The sequence below is a fragment of the Pseudopipra pipra genome, chromosome 4, assembly GCF_036250125.1.
Source record: "Pseudopipra pipra isolate bDixPip1 chromosome 4, bDixPip1.hap1, whole genome shotgun sequence".
NCBI classification, from domain to species: Eukaryota; Metazoa; Chordata; class Aves; order Passeriformes; family Pipridae; genus Pseudopipra; species Pseudopipra pipra.
In genome coordinates, this window is record NC_087552.1 from 35,711,169 (window position 1) to 35,731,224 (window position 20,056).

At 40.4% G+C, this 20,056-nt stretch overlaps 1 protein-coding gene across 5 annotated transcripts; it reads right to left on the bottom strand.

Annotated features, from left to right (window-relative positions):
- Positions 1-1,645: 1,645 nt before the first annotated feature.
- TMEM192 (transmembrane protein 192) lies at positions 1,646-20,053 on the bottom strand. 5 transcript variants are annotated; one of them, XM_064652412.1, is made up of 7 exons: positions 19,953-20,041; positions 18,934-19,045; positions 17,055-17,201; positions 11,523-11,787; positions 9,504-9,638; positions 5,625-5,727; positions 1,646-3,278 (listed from the first exon to the last, which is right to left on the bottom strand). In XM_064652412.1, exons 2-7 carry the CDS (start codon positions 18,934-18,936, stop codon positions 3,155-3,157), a joined length of 777 nt encoding a protein of 258 aa, XP_064508482.1. In that variant the 5' UTR covers positions 18,937-19,045; positions 19,953-20,041; the 3' UTR covers positions 1,646-3,154. The 5 variants fall into 5 exon arrangements, with proteins under 5 accessions (XP_064508482.1, XP_064508480.1, XP_064508481.1 ...); XM_064652410.1 differs by having other exon boundaries at positions 9,495-9,638; positions 19,953-20,035; XM_064652411.1 differs by lacking the exon at positions 19,953-20,041 and adding an exon at positions 19,663-19,678 and having other exon boundaries at positions 9,495-9,638.
- Between the last annotated feature and the right edge of the window lie 3 nt (positions 20,054-20,056).

The window sequence follows — 20,056 nt, forward strand, 5'->3', positions numbered from 1 at the left end:
GCTATTGGGGTAATACCTGGATAATAAAAACCAGAATACATTATTTTAATTTTTATTTTAATGTACAGTTGTAACATATATTAGGAAACATTCCTTCATTTTCATTATCTTCTTGCTGCCCCAGCTGCAATCCCGTAGATCTTACCAAGACCATGAACCTGCAAATACCAATGCAGTTCAGCAGCTGTGGTTACATAAAGAGCATCACTGCAGCTGTTCCCAGTCACATGTATTCACCTACACGTTTGCCACACATCCCCCAAGAAGGGCTGTGATGGTGGTTAGCAAAGCGCTGCTTTGCAGTGGAGCACGTGCAAAACCCTGTGCTCACAAGGCAGTACTTTTCCCCTGCCCTGAAACTTGGACCTGATGCTTCACTGCCTACTGCATGTGCAGCACAGTATGGGTTTTACTTCAGGCTGTAAGATCCAGCTCAGGAACAGGTGCTGACACTGCAGCACCCCGGCTGCAGCACTGGTGCTATGGACCGAAGCTGGTCAGACAGCTTTGGCCACCACCAAACCCAGCACCCAACCCTGCACCAGCAGAGGTTTCCAATAAGCAAGACACATAACCAGAACAATTAGGACTTATTGTTCAATTTCAGCACTGTGGCATGACAACTGAGCAAGGTCACAGCTGAGCTTCATCTCTCTTGCACAGCAGCAGCCCTTTCATGTTGCATATCAAGCACCTGAATGAATGCACACAGTCTTCCTGAGCAGCTCTGCAGTCCTGTTCTGCAGGCCAGGGGCAGGCTGGCCAGCAAGAGGAGGTAGGTGCCCATGGCAGCACCCAACAGTGCCACACCATGCACCGGGGCAGGCAGCACCAGTGGAACCCAGGGGGCTGAGGAGTATTTCTGCCTCTGAGCAGGGCAAAGGCTGGCCTGCACAGGTGCAGACAAGGGCCTTGGGACTGACACACACAGCTGTGCATGTTGTCAAGTAGGAGCTACTGGAGCAGGACAAGGACAATTCACTGTAGCTCTACCAGGGCCACAGTATAGAGGCATGAACAGTAAAGAGGGCCAGCTCCTAGCTGGAGCCCATACAAATGTGAAAAGCCTTCCCCCCCACCGCCACCTCAAAGAAAAAGCTTAAAGATACTAAGAAAACAAGACAGAGTTAGGGTTATGATGAAGATATAAAACTGGAGCAAGGGGTGAGTGGTTGTTGACTTATCATTTGTGTACTTACGAAAAGCCACAATTAAAGGGCAGAAGATGGGAATGTTCTCACACAGCAACCCACACTTTGCTTTCCAGCTACCATGTTCCACAGAAAGCAATACAACTGGTTGGCTGAAGTTTTACTTTAAGCAGTCAAGGAAGGGAAGTGGAAGATTTGAGAAATTACCTCAAAATACAGTAAGTTGTTATGCTACACTGTGTAGCCTATTTCTCTGTGTTGGAGAGAAACACTAGTTAGCAGGGAAAATCTGAGGCATGATAGAAAAAAGCATTACCCAGGACAGAAAATAAAACTAAATGCAAAGCTTCGAAACAAATGCACAGCTATCTTTGTTTGGCTAGTTTTGCTAGTTTTAAATGCCAACACTGCTGTGAGAACTTCACTGTAATAGAAAAAACCTGCACAGATTGCCTGTTGGAACTGGATTTACATGAGCTTAGAAATGACAGAAATCACACTCTTGATTGGTTGCATTTATTGTGCATGAACTTCACAGTCACATTTTACTGCTTTTCATAGAAATGATATAAATTGATAAACACAATCACATCAAAACCTGAGTTCTAAAACCAAACATTTTTATTCCTTACATGTATACTATAAAAACTTGGCTGCATTTTCAAGAAACAACAGTTAAGGAGAACAGTCTAGTATTGGATAGCAGCAAAACCTCCACTATTTACTGTTTTCCTTTGAATGAGACAACACCAATAATTGTTGCATACTACACAGTTCAGGTATTTCTGAAGTTGTACCCCAAGACTAAAGTAGGATGAATTAATTTTCTTTTCCTATATTTGACTGTAAGACCACTCCTCATGACAGTCTTCTTCCCATTTTTGATTAGTGATTACCCTATTCCCACAGAGGTATTGGCTTCTAAAATAATTTTTGGTCTACACTGGTAGACAAAGTAGTACCCAAAACAAGAGGTTTCTTTCACCAGCCTTTATTCACCATAAATTAAAAACAAAAATTTTTGTTTCTTCAAGTTCTGAAAGACCTGCCTTCTGTTGCTTTTCACTTCCCCACATACACCATTTTAGCTTTTGTATCGAGATGCTGTTTTTTTGAGGAGCCAAAGTAAAGAGCAAGTATGCGTTAACTTGGGCATCTTTGACAGAATTGTTAAACCCATTCACCATAAATTAGTTGCTAAGTCAATGAAAAAGCTTACTATCAAGTATTTTTGTATTAAGTTAGTTCAGTCAGCAGAGAAGGAATCTTGTTATTAGCTGACACAAATTCCTAGTAATGGGAAAGGCATGAGCCCTGAAGATCTCAGAGTTTTAAAGCCAGAATTCTGAACAACTGCTCAAATTAATTATCATGACATTGTTTTGTACCACACACTTATGTGTGAGATTTGCAATTTTAGGACACCCACTACTTTTTTTAAATCCTAAATGGGACACCAATTTTCCCCACTTTCTTGACAAAGGAGAAAAGGAGACTGATCTAGAAAAGAAGTATCTGTATCAGATTAGTGAAGTACACCACCTCTATCACTGGAAGTAATGGGAATCAGTGACATAATACATCTAGTCCCAGCTTCAGCAATAGAAACTGAAAAGACATCCCTTGCAAAGTCAGATTTTTCTAGAGAACAGATTTGTGTTCTAGAAATGTAAAATACTTCGGTAGCTTGAAGCTTAAAGATTACAGCAGTACAAAATAATAGAAACAACTGAGCAAAGTTAAACCGTTAACTCAGGTCCAACTTTAACATATGAGGAATTAAAAATTGTTGAAGCTGCAGAACTTTTTTCCCAGAACTGATTATTTGAAGAGAGTGTCCAGTTGTAACAGGTTTATAGTGTATGCAGAGCTTATCCTTCCAGCTGAACTTCTATTTCAAAATGTGAAAGACGATTGAAGAAGAGTCATCTGTAAAAATCAGTCTGGATATTACATTACCTCACGTTCCCTCCAGAGCTCCAGCAGCAGTTTTCCAAATGCTGTTAAGTTTTGATTTGCTGAGATGTTAGTGCCAACAGTCTCTTGCTGAGCAGTGCATTGTGTCGCTGAAGATACTCTATTACATCTCCTTGCTTCTCAACTATCTCTTCTAAACTTGAATTTTCCCTTGAAGTTACAAAAGTGAATATGGGTTTCAGTGAGTGACAGCAGCTTTCTAACACCTGAAATGTCAGAGCTAATAAACACTACTTAAACAAGTCATTTCCCTCAGTTTTACTTATGCCAAGCTCAACTAACTTTTGAGGGGAGAGGCAATCTACAACACCTTTATGAGAAGGCAGGAAGAGAAAGTTTGGCTAAACTTCATGCCATGTATACATAATCAAGTTCCATATTTCCTGGTAGACAGTTACAGAGTGAGGATTCTTACTGTTTAAGAAACTAAGACAGTCAACATGCTGGAATTATCCTAAGAACCATAGAACCTTTTAAACATACATTAAGATGCTTATTTTGAGCAGGCATAGTATTGTTGTTCAGTTGTGAGGGATCATAAGCTGTTTAAGACAGAACTCTCTTGAGTAACCTAGAGTAGCATACATGATATGCTACTATATACAGTGATATCTGTCCCCTACCTAAAGAGCATCAGTACCAAAAGTTGTGCTACTTCAGATCTACAACTTTATGCACTGCTACCCTCCTCCTTAAAATATATCCAGTTTTCAAATATCCCTCATTTTAACTTGGATAGTAACATTGCAACATTTAAATAAAGCCAAGTTAAATGAGAAAAAAAGTCTATAAAAATACAGAATTTTTAATCAAATCAAACCTAATTAGGAATTTTTAAGAATACAGCAAGATGAAGTATCAATGCCTGAGTGTATTGCACTCTTTCCTTACACATAATTTCTTCCTAGCTGACTTGGGAATCTGCCTTCTTAGTACACTTATGAGCATCTTAGAGCTTAAAAAGTTGCTCCTCAGCCTTGCAGCATGTTTGTGGAGGAACACTGCCATTTTCATAGTTCTTAGAAAGTGCTAAAGAAGATACCTAAAATGGAAAAAAGCTTAGGTCCCGTTAAAAACTTACTTTAGTTAAACTGGAAAAAATAAAGAACACAAGTTTTGTAAACAGAAAGCTTGCAACTTTAACCAGTAATATGCACTCCCAACTTAAAGCTCCTGAAGATGTCTTGGTAGTAACTCAGGTTGCAGAGGTCATGATATTCAAAAAACATTCTTCTAACAAGGTCAACTGAAGGGCTGACAGGATTCACTTTTCAATAGACCTTAACTCTCAAGGGAAAGAGAGTCACAGTTGTATAGAGCTAAATTAAAATAACATTTTTTCAATCAGTTCTCACAGGAAGTTTGCACTCCTTAATCAAAAATAATCGGAGTCTTTTCCTCAGCTGGTCATTGTTGCAGACTCATTCCCTGGGCATTTGAGAATTTCTCAGGGGAGAAGCTGAATGAGAAAGGAATGAGGTCCACCATGCAATCACTATGGTGTTTATATCAAAATGGAAGTCAGACATGGTTTCAAAATTCAAGACAACCCTAAATCCTTCCTGTATCCTGGACACCTACTTCCAAGTTCCATAAAAGCACGTGCATGCTGCATTTGTGACACCAGGGGAAATGCCAAAGTATTAGTCATTTCTGCACTTTCAACATTTCACCAAGGCACAACATATAAAGCAAGTCATAGCATATTAGAAAATTCCTCATTAAATTCTTATATGGAAGCTGATGTTAGTTTCAATTACTCGTTTTTAAATCACACCAGACTGATTTCATCAACTGGAAGATGTTCAAGCAGTCGGAAGGTGCATAAAGGACAATCAAAAAATAAGTCTCAGTGCTTGGGATAGCTTCAGTTACTGTTGGACAGCTTCTCCGTCTCACTGAGACCTTCTTTACCCCTTAAGTGCCCTCTGCACCTTTAAAGTTCCTTCCCAAACTCAAAACATATTCCAAATCCATTGCTAGAATCTCATGTCCAACTGCTGGCACAGAACAGAGCTGCAAAGTTTTCTTTGTCTACTAATTGACCACAATATATTTCCTTCCCTGAAAAAACTAGTTGAAGCAGCTAGGCTTCTGCAGGCATACTTTTAAAGTTAAACAGTGTAAGACACCAGTATCTTTCCCCAAACTCCCATATAAAATTAACTAAACCAGATTAAGCACAGTTATTTATATTAAAGATTCATGCAGCCAGCCATAAATAGTCAAATCACCTCCATCTGTATGTTTGAGGATTTCTGTATCACAGTAAATTGACATTACTATGTAGAAGGTACAAGACTGTGCTGTATCTCATCTGTGCATCTAAAATGGCAGCCTTAAGCATACAGTTTCCTTCACAACTGTTATTCCCATCTCTAGCTTAGTTGAGAGATTTAAGATTCTACATAAGTCTACGTGCAGTAATGCAATTACATTAGTGTTACCTATATACCATGTCTGAACACAGCACAAAGTTAACACAGAAAATCTTACCTAAATCCAATTTCTGAGGTAACATGACTAGAGTAGGCATACATCTTTTCTTCTTCAATTATGTCAGGTCTTGGCTTGGCACGATTGAAGTTGCTTATTTTCACTGCAACAAAGCTTTATAAATTAGTTGGAAAGCAACCAGAAAAAAATCTTTATCACCAGATTCTAAGTTATAAAAATCTGTAACAGATGATTCTAAGATTACCTTAGGATAGGAGATGGAAAGACAATAAAGGAATCTGAGGAATGGGGAAGAGGGAAAGCAAAAGCAGAATCTATTTCTACTCATTTCTGGAATGGCTTCAATTACAAGTAAGTGATAATTTGCTGAGTTGGTTTATTTGTTGCTTTGGTTTATTTTTAATTCCCCTCAGTCCTGCTGCTTAAAAGATCACCGTGAAGACTTGAATGGAGAAGTTTGAACATACTGCTTAACATCTGCAAAGTTTAACCTGTCACCTAAGAGAGAGAGTGAAACCTTTGTTACCTTTTAGAAGGTACTGAGATTCAGTCTCCAAATTCAGGCCATCAATTAAACAACATGTCATAAAAAAAGTTGTCAGAAGTTTTGTTACTAATACCTAGGTCAGAACTTCTGTCTTAAGCTCTTCAATAAGTACTAGTTTAACTAGACTACCTGCAAAGAAGTAGCAGCTTGTCTGTCTGCTCAGACTAGGGCAGACTTGCAACAAAAAGCCACTAAGTATTCAAATCAGAGTAGCTCTGTGAGCAGCTTCACATTGAGAACCTTGCAGTGCTGGCTATCAAAACCAGAAGTCATTCCTGGGCACCTGCGAATAGAGTTTAAGACTAAATTTAACAGATGTGGGATGGGGAGAGCTGGGAAGAGTTGTAGGCATCCTCTGCATGATTTTGGAAAGGAAGCTGAAAATATTTAAAGTCATTCAATATCAGATCCTGATTCAGAGAAAATATCAAAATATCCAAAGCATGCTTTCAGGACTCTGCAATTAGGGCTGCTTTTGAAGCAATACTCTAATGCCACTAAAAACATTACAGTCCAGCTCTGGGAGAAATCCACACCACTGCAGCAGAGGAGGACTGTCCTTACAAATCAGTACCATGAGGGGTTTATTACAGGCCACCCTGCTAAAACAATGCTAAGACCCTCCAGAGGTTAACTACAAGTTAGGCTCAAAGGTTAGTTATTTCTATGATGGTATTTCTCTACAAATAAAACCACAAAGGAATGGATGTGGAATTCTTAACATGTGTTGTTTGTGGGAATGTTAGTCTTTTATTCAAGTGATATTAGAAGTATGTGAGAAAGTAATTAAATACATAAATTTAGAAAATCTTTTAAAGCTTGACTCCCTATCCTAGCAGTAAAAAACTTAGAATAGTAAGCTGACATTTAGAGCTTTCTGTATCATACTTCATTCTGTGCACTTTTACCTCACTTGAGCAATTTATATATGTCAAGCCTGTTATAGGTCAATCACAGCAATTCCTTGTAAATTTCTGAGTCCCTGCCTCTGCATCCTACAGCTCTATACACACACACACTGCTGCATGGAGATGCCTCTTAAGAAAGGCAGTAGTACTACACAGGACACTGGGTATCATACAATTCCTAAAATAGCTCCAAAATGCAAGAGAAAATGTCTAGAATTACAGTCAGGTATTCCTGATTTTTTAGACAGTAACATTTAAAAGATAGTCAGGTATGTGAAACTTCTGCAGACAAGCATTTATGTCTCATAGTTAAGAAATAACTATTTCACTGTGAAGAAACACTGTATGAACTGGTGCTACCTTCTCTCCAATATTTAGCAGTAACATACTAACACAAAAAATAGTTATTTTTAGTGTTAATTTTCCCCTTGTTGCTCAGCTACAATAGCTGATACTATCTTAACAGTAAGTAGTATCTGCTAAGTGCTTCCCTTGAAGAGGGGAATCCCAAGCCTAACCAGAGGGCTGCCCTTAAAAAAACTGTCCTACTAAAGAAGCTTCATGCTTCCACCCAGTCACATACTCTGTTTGCGAGAGGAAAACCCATGTGAATGTCACTATTACTACAGATTCTCACGGTATTTTAAAAATTGGCCATACATTTGTTTTGCTCCAATACAGCTTTATTTTTATATTAAAACATTGAAAAACCTTAAAAACCAGCACTATACACAAGACAGACGTGCAAGCAGTCTCTTAGCTTAGCTCAAGCTTTGGGATGGAAAACGGAAAACAAGGTATACTACCCAATGGAAAAGGCAATCTAGGGTGACTGGAGGTCTTCCTCACCTTGAGGAAAGTGTTAAGTTACATAAAAATTAACCCTAGCTTTGTACACCAAGTTTCAGAGAGTGAATCAGACTATGGGGCTGCTCAGGAGATAAGGCAGCTGTTACTAAAAGACATTGCCTTACTTCTTCCTAGCAATGCAGCTCTGTCCCTTCTCTCCCTTGGTTCCAGGATTCACTGAACCCTTCTTCAAGCCTCCTTCAGCTAGAAAGCAAAACATTGCACCCAACAACATCCTTGTATACATTGGTTAATGAATCTGATGATCACAGGAACTGGTAGAGTACAAATTAGGAAACAAGACCCTTTTGGTGACAAATAAGCAGATAGTTTGAGAGTTCTTACAGAAGTCCAGGCTCAGATCTTACCACTATGAAGGTCAATTTTCTAGCACTTTCTTATCCTTTTCAGCCAAGGTAAGAACACAATGTAGCTCTTTGAGCTCCAGGAGGCCTCAGGGCTAGAAATAGCATTTCACTGGAATTCCTGACGTTCTATTAAAGTTTCACCATTTTATCTCTTATTTCCTGAGTTTCCCAGGAAAGTAAGTATGCATATGCAAAGAAGGGATGATCTCCAGCATTCCTGGAATAGTTTCCTAGGACTGCCATGTTTGTGTTCCCTCATCCTTGCCTTTATTCCTCCAGAGGACAGTTAGTCTACTTGAGCCAGCTGGCTCATTCAGGGGAAAGCATGACAAGCCTACAGCATTCAGGCCCTCTGCATAGTTGTAAGAGGAGGACGTAGTTTAGAGCTGGGAGCAAATTTCTTGGTCCATTTTTGATGCTGTTGCAAGGGAGTCAAGAATAGATTTTATTTCCTAGGTGAGCAAGCTCCTCGGCAGTATTTCTCTGTGTGCTATTACATTACCACATACATACCAAAATTTTCTTTCAAGCACTTATTTACCAACATTTTAGGTAGTTCTGCAATGGTTTAATGGAAAGAGGTTAATCGAGTCTTTGTTGATTTGTAAGGTTATCTGCTTTAGGTTTGGTGTAACTTACAGTGGTAGCACAAAGCAAAGTCTCAGTTTTATGAACCAGTATCTTATTTTAATATAAATCACAGCTTTCAATAGCCATGTTTTATAAACACTCATTTCAAAGAATCCTCCATTTTAGTGACAAAGAGGAACTGAAGCCTTTGGGATGGGACCAGGGAAAGACAAAAAGGCTGGATAAGGCATAATCACACTACCAGGTACGCAAGTCCCATATGGAAATCACAGAAGCAGTTCTGACAAATCCAGCTAGCTCTTACTCCTTCATAGCTTGTGGTGCATGCATATGAGAAACACTGATAAACAGACAAACCTGTTCACAGGACAGTTTTTGAAACAATAAGCCATTCATTGCCACTTTGCTGGATTAACAGCTCTGAGATAACATGGAGCTTTCATTTAGCAGCACTTGGAACCAAATCAAGCCTGACAACCTTCCTATTTGTTTTGAATTTGTCTTAGTTCTTCTACAAGCACACAATCATTCTGTTATTTATAATGGCAGTTAAATGTCTTGGGGTACCCCAAGTGAACTACTGTGAGGGCAAACATAACACTTGAATATCAGCTATAATAATAAGTCTCAAGAAAGCAAAACTTGCCTCTCTCACCTGTGTAAATCACTAAGCATGTGAGGGAGCTAATCAGCTCCAGGCCCAGGACTCCCAGGATAAGATACAGGTACACTTTACTGTGATCAGGAAAGGAATGCTGCACTGACAGAATCAAGAGCAGGGCTGTATTACCTAGAAAGCAAAGGTTATATTTTACAGGTGTAACAATTTCATCAGCTGTTGAAAGTAACTTAGTACTTTCTCATCCCCAGTATCTGCATTAGGCTGCAATCTTTCAGTAATGCTTTTTCATTTCATATCATACTTGCCCTTTTAGTTAATTTCCTTAACACAGGTGATGCAAGCCTACAACTGCTGACAGCAAAATGAGGTTTTATTTCAGCATTTCACTGTAATGGTAGAGAATTATAAGTTTTCTTATAGATTTTTCTGGCTTAAAAAAATGAGTGCAAGAAACACTAGAAATACTTAACATACATATATGGGCTTAAACAGTTTCTAGCTTTGTTGCTGCTATCCATCTTATTCTTTCAATTTCTAAGAGGTCATATTAGTGAGGCTAACAGAGCAAAACAAAAACTAAATACCTTCCTCACTTGCACAGGCTTCCACTTGTCTAGCTATTATTTTAATACTTGCAAGTTACTGAAAGTTTAATTGAAATGAGCACAGTTAGTCAAGGAGAACAAATAGAGTTACAGACCTAAAAAGCATTTTTAATTCTTTACACACCCTCTTTTCTGATACTGAGTTTGGAATGTCCTTTTCCTGTAGAAATGCTATAACCAGTGTCTGGATAAGGAACTAAATTTATCAAGACCATTAATGTGGCTAGGGAACAGTGCAGTTCTCTTTCATACTGTGTCAGGCAACTGAACTGCCAGGATGGAAGTGGTATCGGCAGTGATTATCACACAGGACGCTTGCGGTAATGGAGCTATCTACTTTCTGAAATACAGATGATCTCTACCAAAATTCTACAGCACACACCTGATTGCACCTGAACATTCACACATGCCCAGAGTTTGTCTAGTAGGGGAGAAGTGAGCTCCATCTGAAACAGGGCTAAGTATTCTGAATTACACTGCAATAGGTGGAAACAGTCTTTTACATCATTAAGCCTGCTGTAGCCTGATTTTGTCTCTGCACTTCAAACAATTCTTCATCTTCAGAGCTCTCTCTAGTGGTCAGAGCCTGAAGTTTTGCACATTCATCAAGCTGACTAGCTCTTTTAGTGACTGTGTGGAAAAAAAAGCTAGGTTTTTATATAGAGCAGGACCATTTGACTTATCAATTCTGGTGCAAAAAGTCTACTCCAGTTATTCAGAAGCTTTACAGAAGGGAGGTGAGACTTTAAGTGGCAAAAATACTGTAAAAGCCATTACTGGTCCCTTTTCCACTGCTATTTATGTGAATAAACCCCTCAAGTTAGATGGATTTTATATTTGTTCAACCAGCTTCTAGAAAGGTTACACCAGCTACTTGCACCAATACTTTTCAGCTCCACTGGCCAGTGATGTAACTTAGAGTTAAATCACTCCCATACACCACCTTTTGTCCATAGAAAGGCAGTCAGAAATAGAGCTGCATGTCACACATAGCCCTACTCAAGATGAGAAAATTGCTTATTCTACTGATTTCAGACAGCTGTTGAGCAACAGGAATTCATCTGTTTCTATGTGAACTGCTGAGTGTGAAAAGAGAAGAGCAGCATACTTCCTGGAAGGACTAGCAGCCTTACCACATATCCAAATAGACAAATGAATATGCAAATCAAGATCACTAGCAGTCAAACAGACCTGAATATTTTACAGCTGAAGACTAAATGCTAATGACTAAAGGTTTTACTCAACCTCACACTCCTAAGCATTTTTCCACTACAAAGAGTTCTTTACAACATGCATCTGGCAGGCCAGAAAGCTCAGTCAAGGAGGTTCGTAAGTGCTCGTAGGCAGGTTTTTAGAAGTTCATAATACATAATATACAATCATATATTAACTGTTCAGTCTTTTACTGCTTCACAGTTTAGAGCTTTAGAACAAAAAACAACTTCACCTGTGGAGTGTATGAGCAGTGGAAGCCTTTTCAGATGCTTTGTTGATCGGTATATTGCAAAGTAACCTCTTCTTCTGACTTGACTATGGTGGTGCTGGACATAGCGTTCAAAAAACACATGCAGAATCCACAGAATTACTTTTGCAATTATTATGACAGTCTGCACTTTAAGTGGGTGAGTGTAGTTTCCAGGGCACTTATCTTGATTTGGATTGGGGTAAGAACAAAACATAGCTGCTAAAAATGCTAGAACAACAAAAGCAACCTGGAAGAGAAAGGAAGAGAGATAAAAGTCAACACTTAGCTACATACATGTAAAAAAAAAGCAGGATTATGTAGTTTATTCATTATGCATTACTTTCTAAATTGATTTTATTAGAGATAACATATAAAACACTAGACACTTCTACAACCACTATATGTCACTCTGGGAACCTAGTGCAGACTGAAAAGCCAGTGTCCAGCAGAACAGAGATGATAATCATCAGTCTTCCTGGAATTTCACTGTTCTCCAAGTCTTTCCTTCATAGTGAACTTATTTAGTTTCTGGACCCTCTTTACTATGTCTTCTTACTTTAAGGGGTACTTGATTTATACTCTTCAGAAGAAAAAATCACATCTTTTTAGACTCAATCATTTACACTTGATGCTGCTCTGCGAGACAGCCTCCTGTCTTATTGGTATAGTCTGTGTTTCTTTAAATTGACAGTAGCTAAGTGAAAATCAACCCTTTACTACAGTCATTGAAGACCATCTCCAGGTTATGACATTAGACAAGTGAATCCTCATAGTAACTTAAAAACTGAATTATTAACACCAGGTAGGCACCTTTGTCAGGAGGTAATCATTCTTTAGTATATTTGCCATCAGATATTTTCATTTTCCTTTTTTACTTATGTCAGAATGACCAGACAGATTGACAGTCAGATTGTATATATACTTATCCTTTCAGACTAGTGCCATTATGCCATAACTTTCCGTGTCTTCTAGACTTCTCTAGAAATTTTCAGCATCAGCAGTGAGCATGAGCAACCTTTTTGCCAACTAGAAGCAAAGTTTTGGATGTGCATTACCTGTGGTATATGTATACACATGGGGTTTTGATATTTAGAGATATTTTTATAATAAAAAATGTTTTCCCTACTGTGTTCATTCAGCGAACAAGAAAATATTATACTTTCTCATCCTGGTTCACTCTACAGAACAGGAATATTTTTAAAACAGAACTGTAAACAAAAGCAACTCCCACCATTACAGAAGTAAATTGAGAGCTTCCAGGGACAAAAAATAAAAAACCCCTCAAGTCTGAAAAAGTCTAACACCTCTAATATACTTGGCTTAAAAAAGTATCAGATGCTCTGCATCTCATAACTGACAAAAACAGCACATCAGAATCGAAGATAGAGCAAAATATCTGATTTTCATTTGCTACCTTCATTTCCATACTTAATTCTATGAATATCTAAGATCCCACCAGTCCCTTTCACAGATCATAGAATATGCTGAGTTGGAAGGAACCCACAAGAATTACAGAGTCCAACCCTTAGCCCTGCACAGGGACCATCCCCAGGAGTCACACCATGTGCTGTGACCATTTCCCCGGGGAGCCTCTGTTCCAGTGTCCAACCACCCTGTGACTGAACCACATCTTTTTAACATCCAACCCAAACCTCCTCTGACACAACTTCAGGCCATTCCCTCAGGTCCTGTCATGGGTCATCACAGAGAAGAGAACAGCACTCCTCCTCTTCCCCTCATGAGGAAGCTGTAGACCTTTCCACCCTCTTGAACTTATTTTTCGTATTTTTGTACTTTTTCAAGCAACACTCTTCATGGAAATTAACTTTTCAAAACCACTAAATTACTTTTGATACAAACTGCCCTTAGCTCCCTCTGATTGTGGCCAGAGTTAGGTAACTGGGGAGGGAGGAAGAAGGGGAAATAATTTTCACACAATCATCAATACCTAAAAGAGACATTATAGAGGACAAACAGGATAAAAGGTGAGAGGAAAAGAAAAAACCCCAGACAAAATAAAACAGGAATGTGTCCTACATTATCCATAAGACCACCATTTCCAATGTAAATTAAATACCAAGTTACCTTGAGACGGGTTAAGTAACCAGGTTAAGTAGTTAATTAAGAGGAAGGCTTACCAACAAAATGTTTGTTTAATCTATTGTTTTACCACCTCCTTTTCCTACAAAATTAAGAATAATTCAGATATTTTATTTGGTCCATTTACTGTTTGGTTTGCCATTTTTCAACAGTAACACATTTAGTTCTATTCCTTCCAGGAGTTAGGAATATATTTCAGTACAGAAAATGGCTACATTAAACTGATGCAAGCAGGAATGACCTAGCAGTGCATTGCTACTAACCTACTATAGCAACGTATATTTCCAAGAGGAAACAGGTAGCTGGCTGGAAGAGTGGTATTTATTAAGTATGTTTTGCTTCCATTTTAGGGCAGTCCAATATCAGGTGTTTCAACTCAACACAAAGGAATTTTACATACAAAAAGTTATTCTTATAAAGAGTAGTATTTAAAGTTCAGTTTTGTGTATGTGCATACACAGAAGGGATTAGGGAAGGACAGAGTTAACATAAAGAAATTATTTCTAGCCTGTACACTTCACATTGCTCTCCAATCTCCTGATAGGAGCCAGAAGCCTGCAGAAAAGCAAGGCTTGGCAAAAGGAAAGGCACTCAAAAAACCAGCCCTACCACACTCTGGCATGGCCTACCCACACACTCCAGAATTGTGCTTAATTAGGCAGCTGCACCAAAGCAGCTATTTTGCTACTTAACTCCATTTCTTGACACAGGAAGGTGGAGAAGAAATATTCCAAGTTACTTACAAATTACTTTAGAGATTCATTACAATTCTACTGCTTAATACTACAATGGCTTAACTTCTCCAGGACACTCATCCCTTCAGCAGGCCTAACCATCAGAACCTAAGCTGGCATTTCCGCATTCCGCAAGATTTGTACACATTTGCAGAAATACAAGGGAAAAAAATCCAATATGCTTGTTTTCCCCATCCATTTTTAGAGTAAGAAAGACAGCACCACTTCAGGTGACAATTATAAAGCTGTATTTCACCAACAGAAAAGGATAATTCTCCATTCTGCTCCAAGGACCAAGTGGTCATTGCAGCAGCTTCAGCAACAGCAGCAAGACTCTTCCTGGAAAAGTGTGTGCTGACAGATCCCTCAGTAGTTTTCCCTCTTCCCCTCCCCACACTTCTCACCATTTGCAGGAGAGAGGAAGAGGTGGAGTCAGAAGAGGAAGGAGTTTCCTACAATCTTGACATTTGGCTGCATCAGTTATGGTAGCAGATGGTAAATCCCCAAGGCTAGGCAGAAAAATATTTACTACAGAGTTTGAGGGCACCAGAATTTGTCTGGCAGGGGAACAGAATAAGGCTAGATACAGGGTTTCCACTGGGAATTTTGGTAGTCTGTTCTGCAGAATAGCAGAATTCTTTCTTAAGTCTACTTGACAGACAGAGGGGCATTTCTTGATATTACCACGAGGCCTACAAACACTTACTCCCAAAATTAGAAGGCTGGGGCATATTGAACAGCTTCATGCAGCTGCCCATAGAGAGACCTTAGAGGTTGGTATATGCTTTTAAAGTTCTGGCAGGAGTGTATGTTTTGAAGAGCACTGAGCACTGCATTTTTTGTTTGAGATGAAATGAAGCTCTAAAATAGCTAGTGACACATACATACATGTCCTGTGCGCTTTCTGGCTTTACCTTCAGGTCATTGTCGGTGGCATTATACAATCATAGAATTATTTAGTTTGCAAGAGACCTTTAAGATCATTAAGTCCACCACTAATCCATGTCCCTAAGAGTTATGTGTTATTGAGAGATGCCTCTGCCTAAATTAAGGTGAAAATGAGACCATATGTTGAAGTTAATAGGATAGATTTTATCTAACAATAAAATGTGAGGTAGAGAGATAGAAAGAAATAGAAGAGAGGAGGAGAGAGAGAGAGAGAGAGAGATACATTAAATAGAAGATAGTCACCACCCGTGGATCCAGCAGCAGTCCTTCTTCACTCTGGACTTCCCAGTCGTGGGAGGCTCCCAAGGTAATTTAAAAATTTTTACTATTTATACATTTTTACAAAAAAGGAATTAATGCTCATTGCTCTCTTACATTCTATTTGTTAAATGATTCCCTCACTTCTAATGCTAATTAGACCACATGTCCAGTCTCTCTTCTCTTGAGTCAGTGGGTTGTGGTCAGTGGTCACAATCTTCCCCTTTTAAAAGGGGATTAAAAGGAATTACCCTTTATCCAGTCCAAGCCAATTTCAGCAGTCACTGATTTGGCTTTCCTTGGGGCCCATAAATTCCACATTCTTTATGTCCATTATCAATGATACATTCTTGTCCCCCAACTTTGTTAACCTCCCCCTAGGTCTGAGATAACACTAAGACAATAGTACCACCTTTATCTTATCTCAAGTTCCTGTCACAGTGGCTTAAGTTACAGTCCAAGTTCCAGGTACCCATAGAGGCATATTCAGGGGGCAGGGGGGCTTTGGTAGTCACAGATGCCATCTGTTCCATAACCAAGTGTGATCTTTGTTTGACCAGTGACACATGTACAAGCAGTTGCTTCTTTACACAGTTTGCCACAGTAGGAAGTTTTGTCTGGATGCATCACCCAGGATGTGCTAACCACATCTCATTTCTGTCAGGCTTGGAGTTAATAGCATCCTGTTGCTCCATTCTGTGCTTATCGCTTGGCAAAATCCTTCTGTGCCCTTAGCAGTGTTTGAGACAAGCAACTGTGATCTTTAAGTCCTTACACCACGTGAGTACCATTTCAGTTAGATCTTAGGATCAGACCTCTTCAGCCTACCTTCTTCATGTCTGGTTGCCACACACAGGCAACAATAAGCCTCTGCAGCTTATCAAGGATAAGCTCACTATTAGGCAAGGATCTCTCTGCTTCTGTCTACCAGCCTCAAAGGCCTGCATACTGTTCAGTATCTGTGCTTTTTGCCCTTAACCTCCAGAAGTGAGAAGAGGAAGTAAAATTTGGATTCCTTTCTCTCTCCATCCACACCTCTATCTCTACCATGCAACCCGTCATAAGCAAGTCCAACTTTACTTGTTTAGTTACCATAAGAAATACCTTCTTCTGAAATTAAGTTCAGCCTCAGAAGATATGGCATCAAAACTATCTTAGCCCTCTATAACTAGTATAGCCCTTCTACAGCAGTAATATTATTTTTAAAGTCATTTCCAATAGCATAGAAAAACTACTATTTGAAGTGTTTCTCCACCTAACAAGATGTGTCACAGCATGTTAACGCCAACAATCAGAATGAGAAGGCAGCAACCATCCAGTAGCACACACATTATCAAAATTCATTGGCAAATGGGACTTCGCTGGCTTAGAAGAACAGCACATGCAAACCCCTGGAGAATTCTGTTACATGAACAGTAGAATTCAGAACAGAGATAGCAAGTTTTCTTAAGGAAATCATGCTTCTTAAACTTACATGTATTAGCAACAGGAAATTGGCAAGGAGAACTGCTGGGATAGCATGAAATCTTGGCCTCAGTTGGGAATGTAATGTGTGAGATGAAATGAGTGGCGCATCCAGTAGAGGATCATCTTCCAAACTCTGTGTTATTTCCAAGGAACCCTGGAACAGAAGGGGGGGGGGAAAGAATATCAATAGGTAAGCTCTAAAAGTAAAGTACAAAGGTTTAGCAATCTTCTGTAAGCAAATCAAGCTTTGTGGGAAAACCACCCCACTAGGTCAATATCTTGAGACAAGCTCTTAAATTCTAGGTAAGCTCTCATCTCTGAGGAATCCAACAGTAACCTACCTCCCAGTATCACCCTGGGCCTTCAGGGATTTTAGGCTTTAAAATGTATTATGAGTATCTGAGCAGTCCTGAGAGATGCCACAAGTACTAGCATATTTATATAAAAAAGTAGGAAAAGCGATGATTAAAGTGTCTCTCACATAGTTTATACAGGTACTGCAAAACTCCTCGTTATTCTTACTCCTGTCCAACTACAGCTGGAGGCAATAACAAAGCTGCAGTGTAACAGTAACAGTTTTGAGGGATTCAGCCACTGACACTACTGACATGTCTAAATGACTCAGCATTAGTTAGAACTGCACTCAGGCAAGAAGGAAACAGTAGGAAAGTATCTTCTTCAATAGAGGAAAGAAGATGCTACCAAGTGCTGAGCAAGGCATTCTCAGCTTACAATAGAGAGAATGCAGCCCATACTTGACATGCTGGTGTAAGTAATAGGTCTTTGACTCCACATTAAGTTCAGACGTTTTAGCTACATAAGTTTCCAGAAGTACCTTTTACTAAGTAGAAGATGAGTGGAGGGAAAAACCTTGGAAAAGGAACTTGCTCCAGTGCTATGCACCTCTGCTCCTTCCAGGCCAGGACACAGTCATTCAATACATCTTAAGTGGAACATACACAGCAACTATGAACGGCAAAACTGCAAGTTTCCTTCCTAGCATTCTGTTAAGTCCCAAGCTATGACTTGCTTGCTTCAAAAGATAAAGCAGCTCAAGATTTCCACTCAAGTTTTGACTGCTCTTCTCCTGACTGATACCAACCATAGCCTAGAGCAACATGACAAGGGCAGACCCCATCCCACTCCAGACTTCTGACAGCTTAGAGACATGCTAGGATTCACTAGACTATTTACTGTTTTTAAACCCACAACTTCTCTTTGCAATAGGGGGAAGCAGCATAAGCCTCAAGACAAACAATGCACGGCATTCTTCTAAACTAGCACAAGAAGAGAGGAATAAGCAAGTTTTGGGATTAGACCTAGGTTTATAGTTCATGTTAACAAGGACAATGTAGATTGGCCCCCAGTGTTATTTCACCTACAGACAGCTGCCTACAGCAAAGGAATGAGACATCAAGAGTTATTTCATTTAACAATCAGTTTTATTTTAGAACCACAAACAGCACACTTCCTCTACCACACAGGAGCACGAACAGACCTTCCTCACCTATTTGATACCTTTTAATTAGCCTAGCCTTTGACTGTAAGTGACCCTTGCTGAAATACCTGCCTGGTAAGATGGCATTTTATTGCAGACCTAGATATTTAAAAATGGCACTTCTCTTGTGAAGCTATTGATGCCCCATTCCTGGAAGTGTTCAAGGCCAGGCTGGACAGGTTACCAGAGTAACCTGGTCTAGTGGAAGGTGTCCCTGACCATGGCAGGGGGGTTTGGAACTAGAACTTTAAAGACCCTTGTAACCCAAACTATTCCATGATTCTACAATCACAGAATTAATAGCAGGGTTAACACTTCACATCTCCCACAAAGACAGCAATTCTCCTTAGGACAATATCCTTTGTCTCATGGGAACAAATGAACTCACCATTTCTGCAATACCATGACAGATCAGGACACTCCTTCACAGACAAAGGTTTATCACAACACGTATGACCATGTCACTTTCTGCAAGACTGGCTACAATCCATCTTTGCACCCTGAAATACAGCTAGTGTTAGGAAGCACTGGATGACAAACTCCTTGAGTAGATATTATTACAGACAACATAGGGAGGAGGGGAATTAAAGCATGGGAGATGATAAACCCATGCAGTCAATGTAACATTAAGATGTTACTAGATTAAAATCTAGTAAGCATCCTAACAAGAACAAACACAGGTTTCATTTAATTAAGATGAGCCAAACCACAGCTGCCAAAAGCCAAAACGCCTTAAAAACGGACTTCTGTTAGGCATTGCTGTTGTCATGAGCACAGGTTAAGGCTTCAGCCTCTTGGCTCCCTGATCCACTTGCAGCATGTGACCACCTCCGCAGCAGCCCAGCACCAGGAGAAGGAGGAGGACAGGCAGGAACAAGCCGCAGCCAGCAAGCTTTGCCCGCGCAGGCTTCCAGCTGGGGCGGCGGAAAACACCCAAATAAACAGAAGAACGCCGTGGCCATGTCACCGCACAGCACATAAACCAGAGACTGCGCTGACAGGATCCGCCTGAGAAAAAAATAACCCAGAAAAACTGAAGGAGCTACAGGAGTAGCCTCGATCAGAGATTAATAATCTCGATTTGAAACAACCCCAGGCCCAAATGCCTCGGGGGTACCTCAAGCCCGGCCGGGGAAGGGCAGCGCGGAGAGCGAGAGGCCCGGCGGCCTCCTCACTTCTGAAAGGGCACCCGGGAAGCGCCTGGGCCAGCGGATTCCCCCGGAAGGAGCAGATAAAGCCTTGGGCGCTCAGGACGGAAAGCAGCAAGAAGAAGCGGAAGGAAGAGACGGCACAGAATACGAGGCGCTCTCCCGGCAGCGCCCACGCGTAGCCCAGCCGGGACCGCCGGGACCCCCGCGGCCGCGACCCCGCTCCCGCCCGCCTGCCCGCCCCCCCGCCCGCGCTCACGTTGTCCAGGTCCTGCCGCCGCCTCCCCACCGTCAGCGCCATCTCCACCTCCCGCCTCCGCCGCTCTGGCGGCGCTTAATCGGCGCCCCCGCCCCTCCCGCCGT

Coding starts and splice junctions, on each gene's coding strand:
- TMEM192 (XM_064652408.1), bottom strand. CDS start 19,994: ATGGCGCTGACGGTGGGGAGGCGGCGGCAGGACCTGGACAAC. Junction 11,788..17,054: donor ATTTCCTGTTGCTAATACAT/GTAAGTTTAAGA, acceptor TTTCTCTTCCAG/GTTGCTTTTGTTGTTCTAGC. Junction 9,639..11,522: donor ACTGCTCATACACTCCACAG/GTGAAGTTGTTT, acceptor TTTGCTTTCTAG/GTAATACAGCCCTGCTCTTG.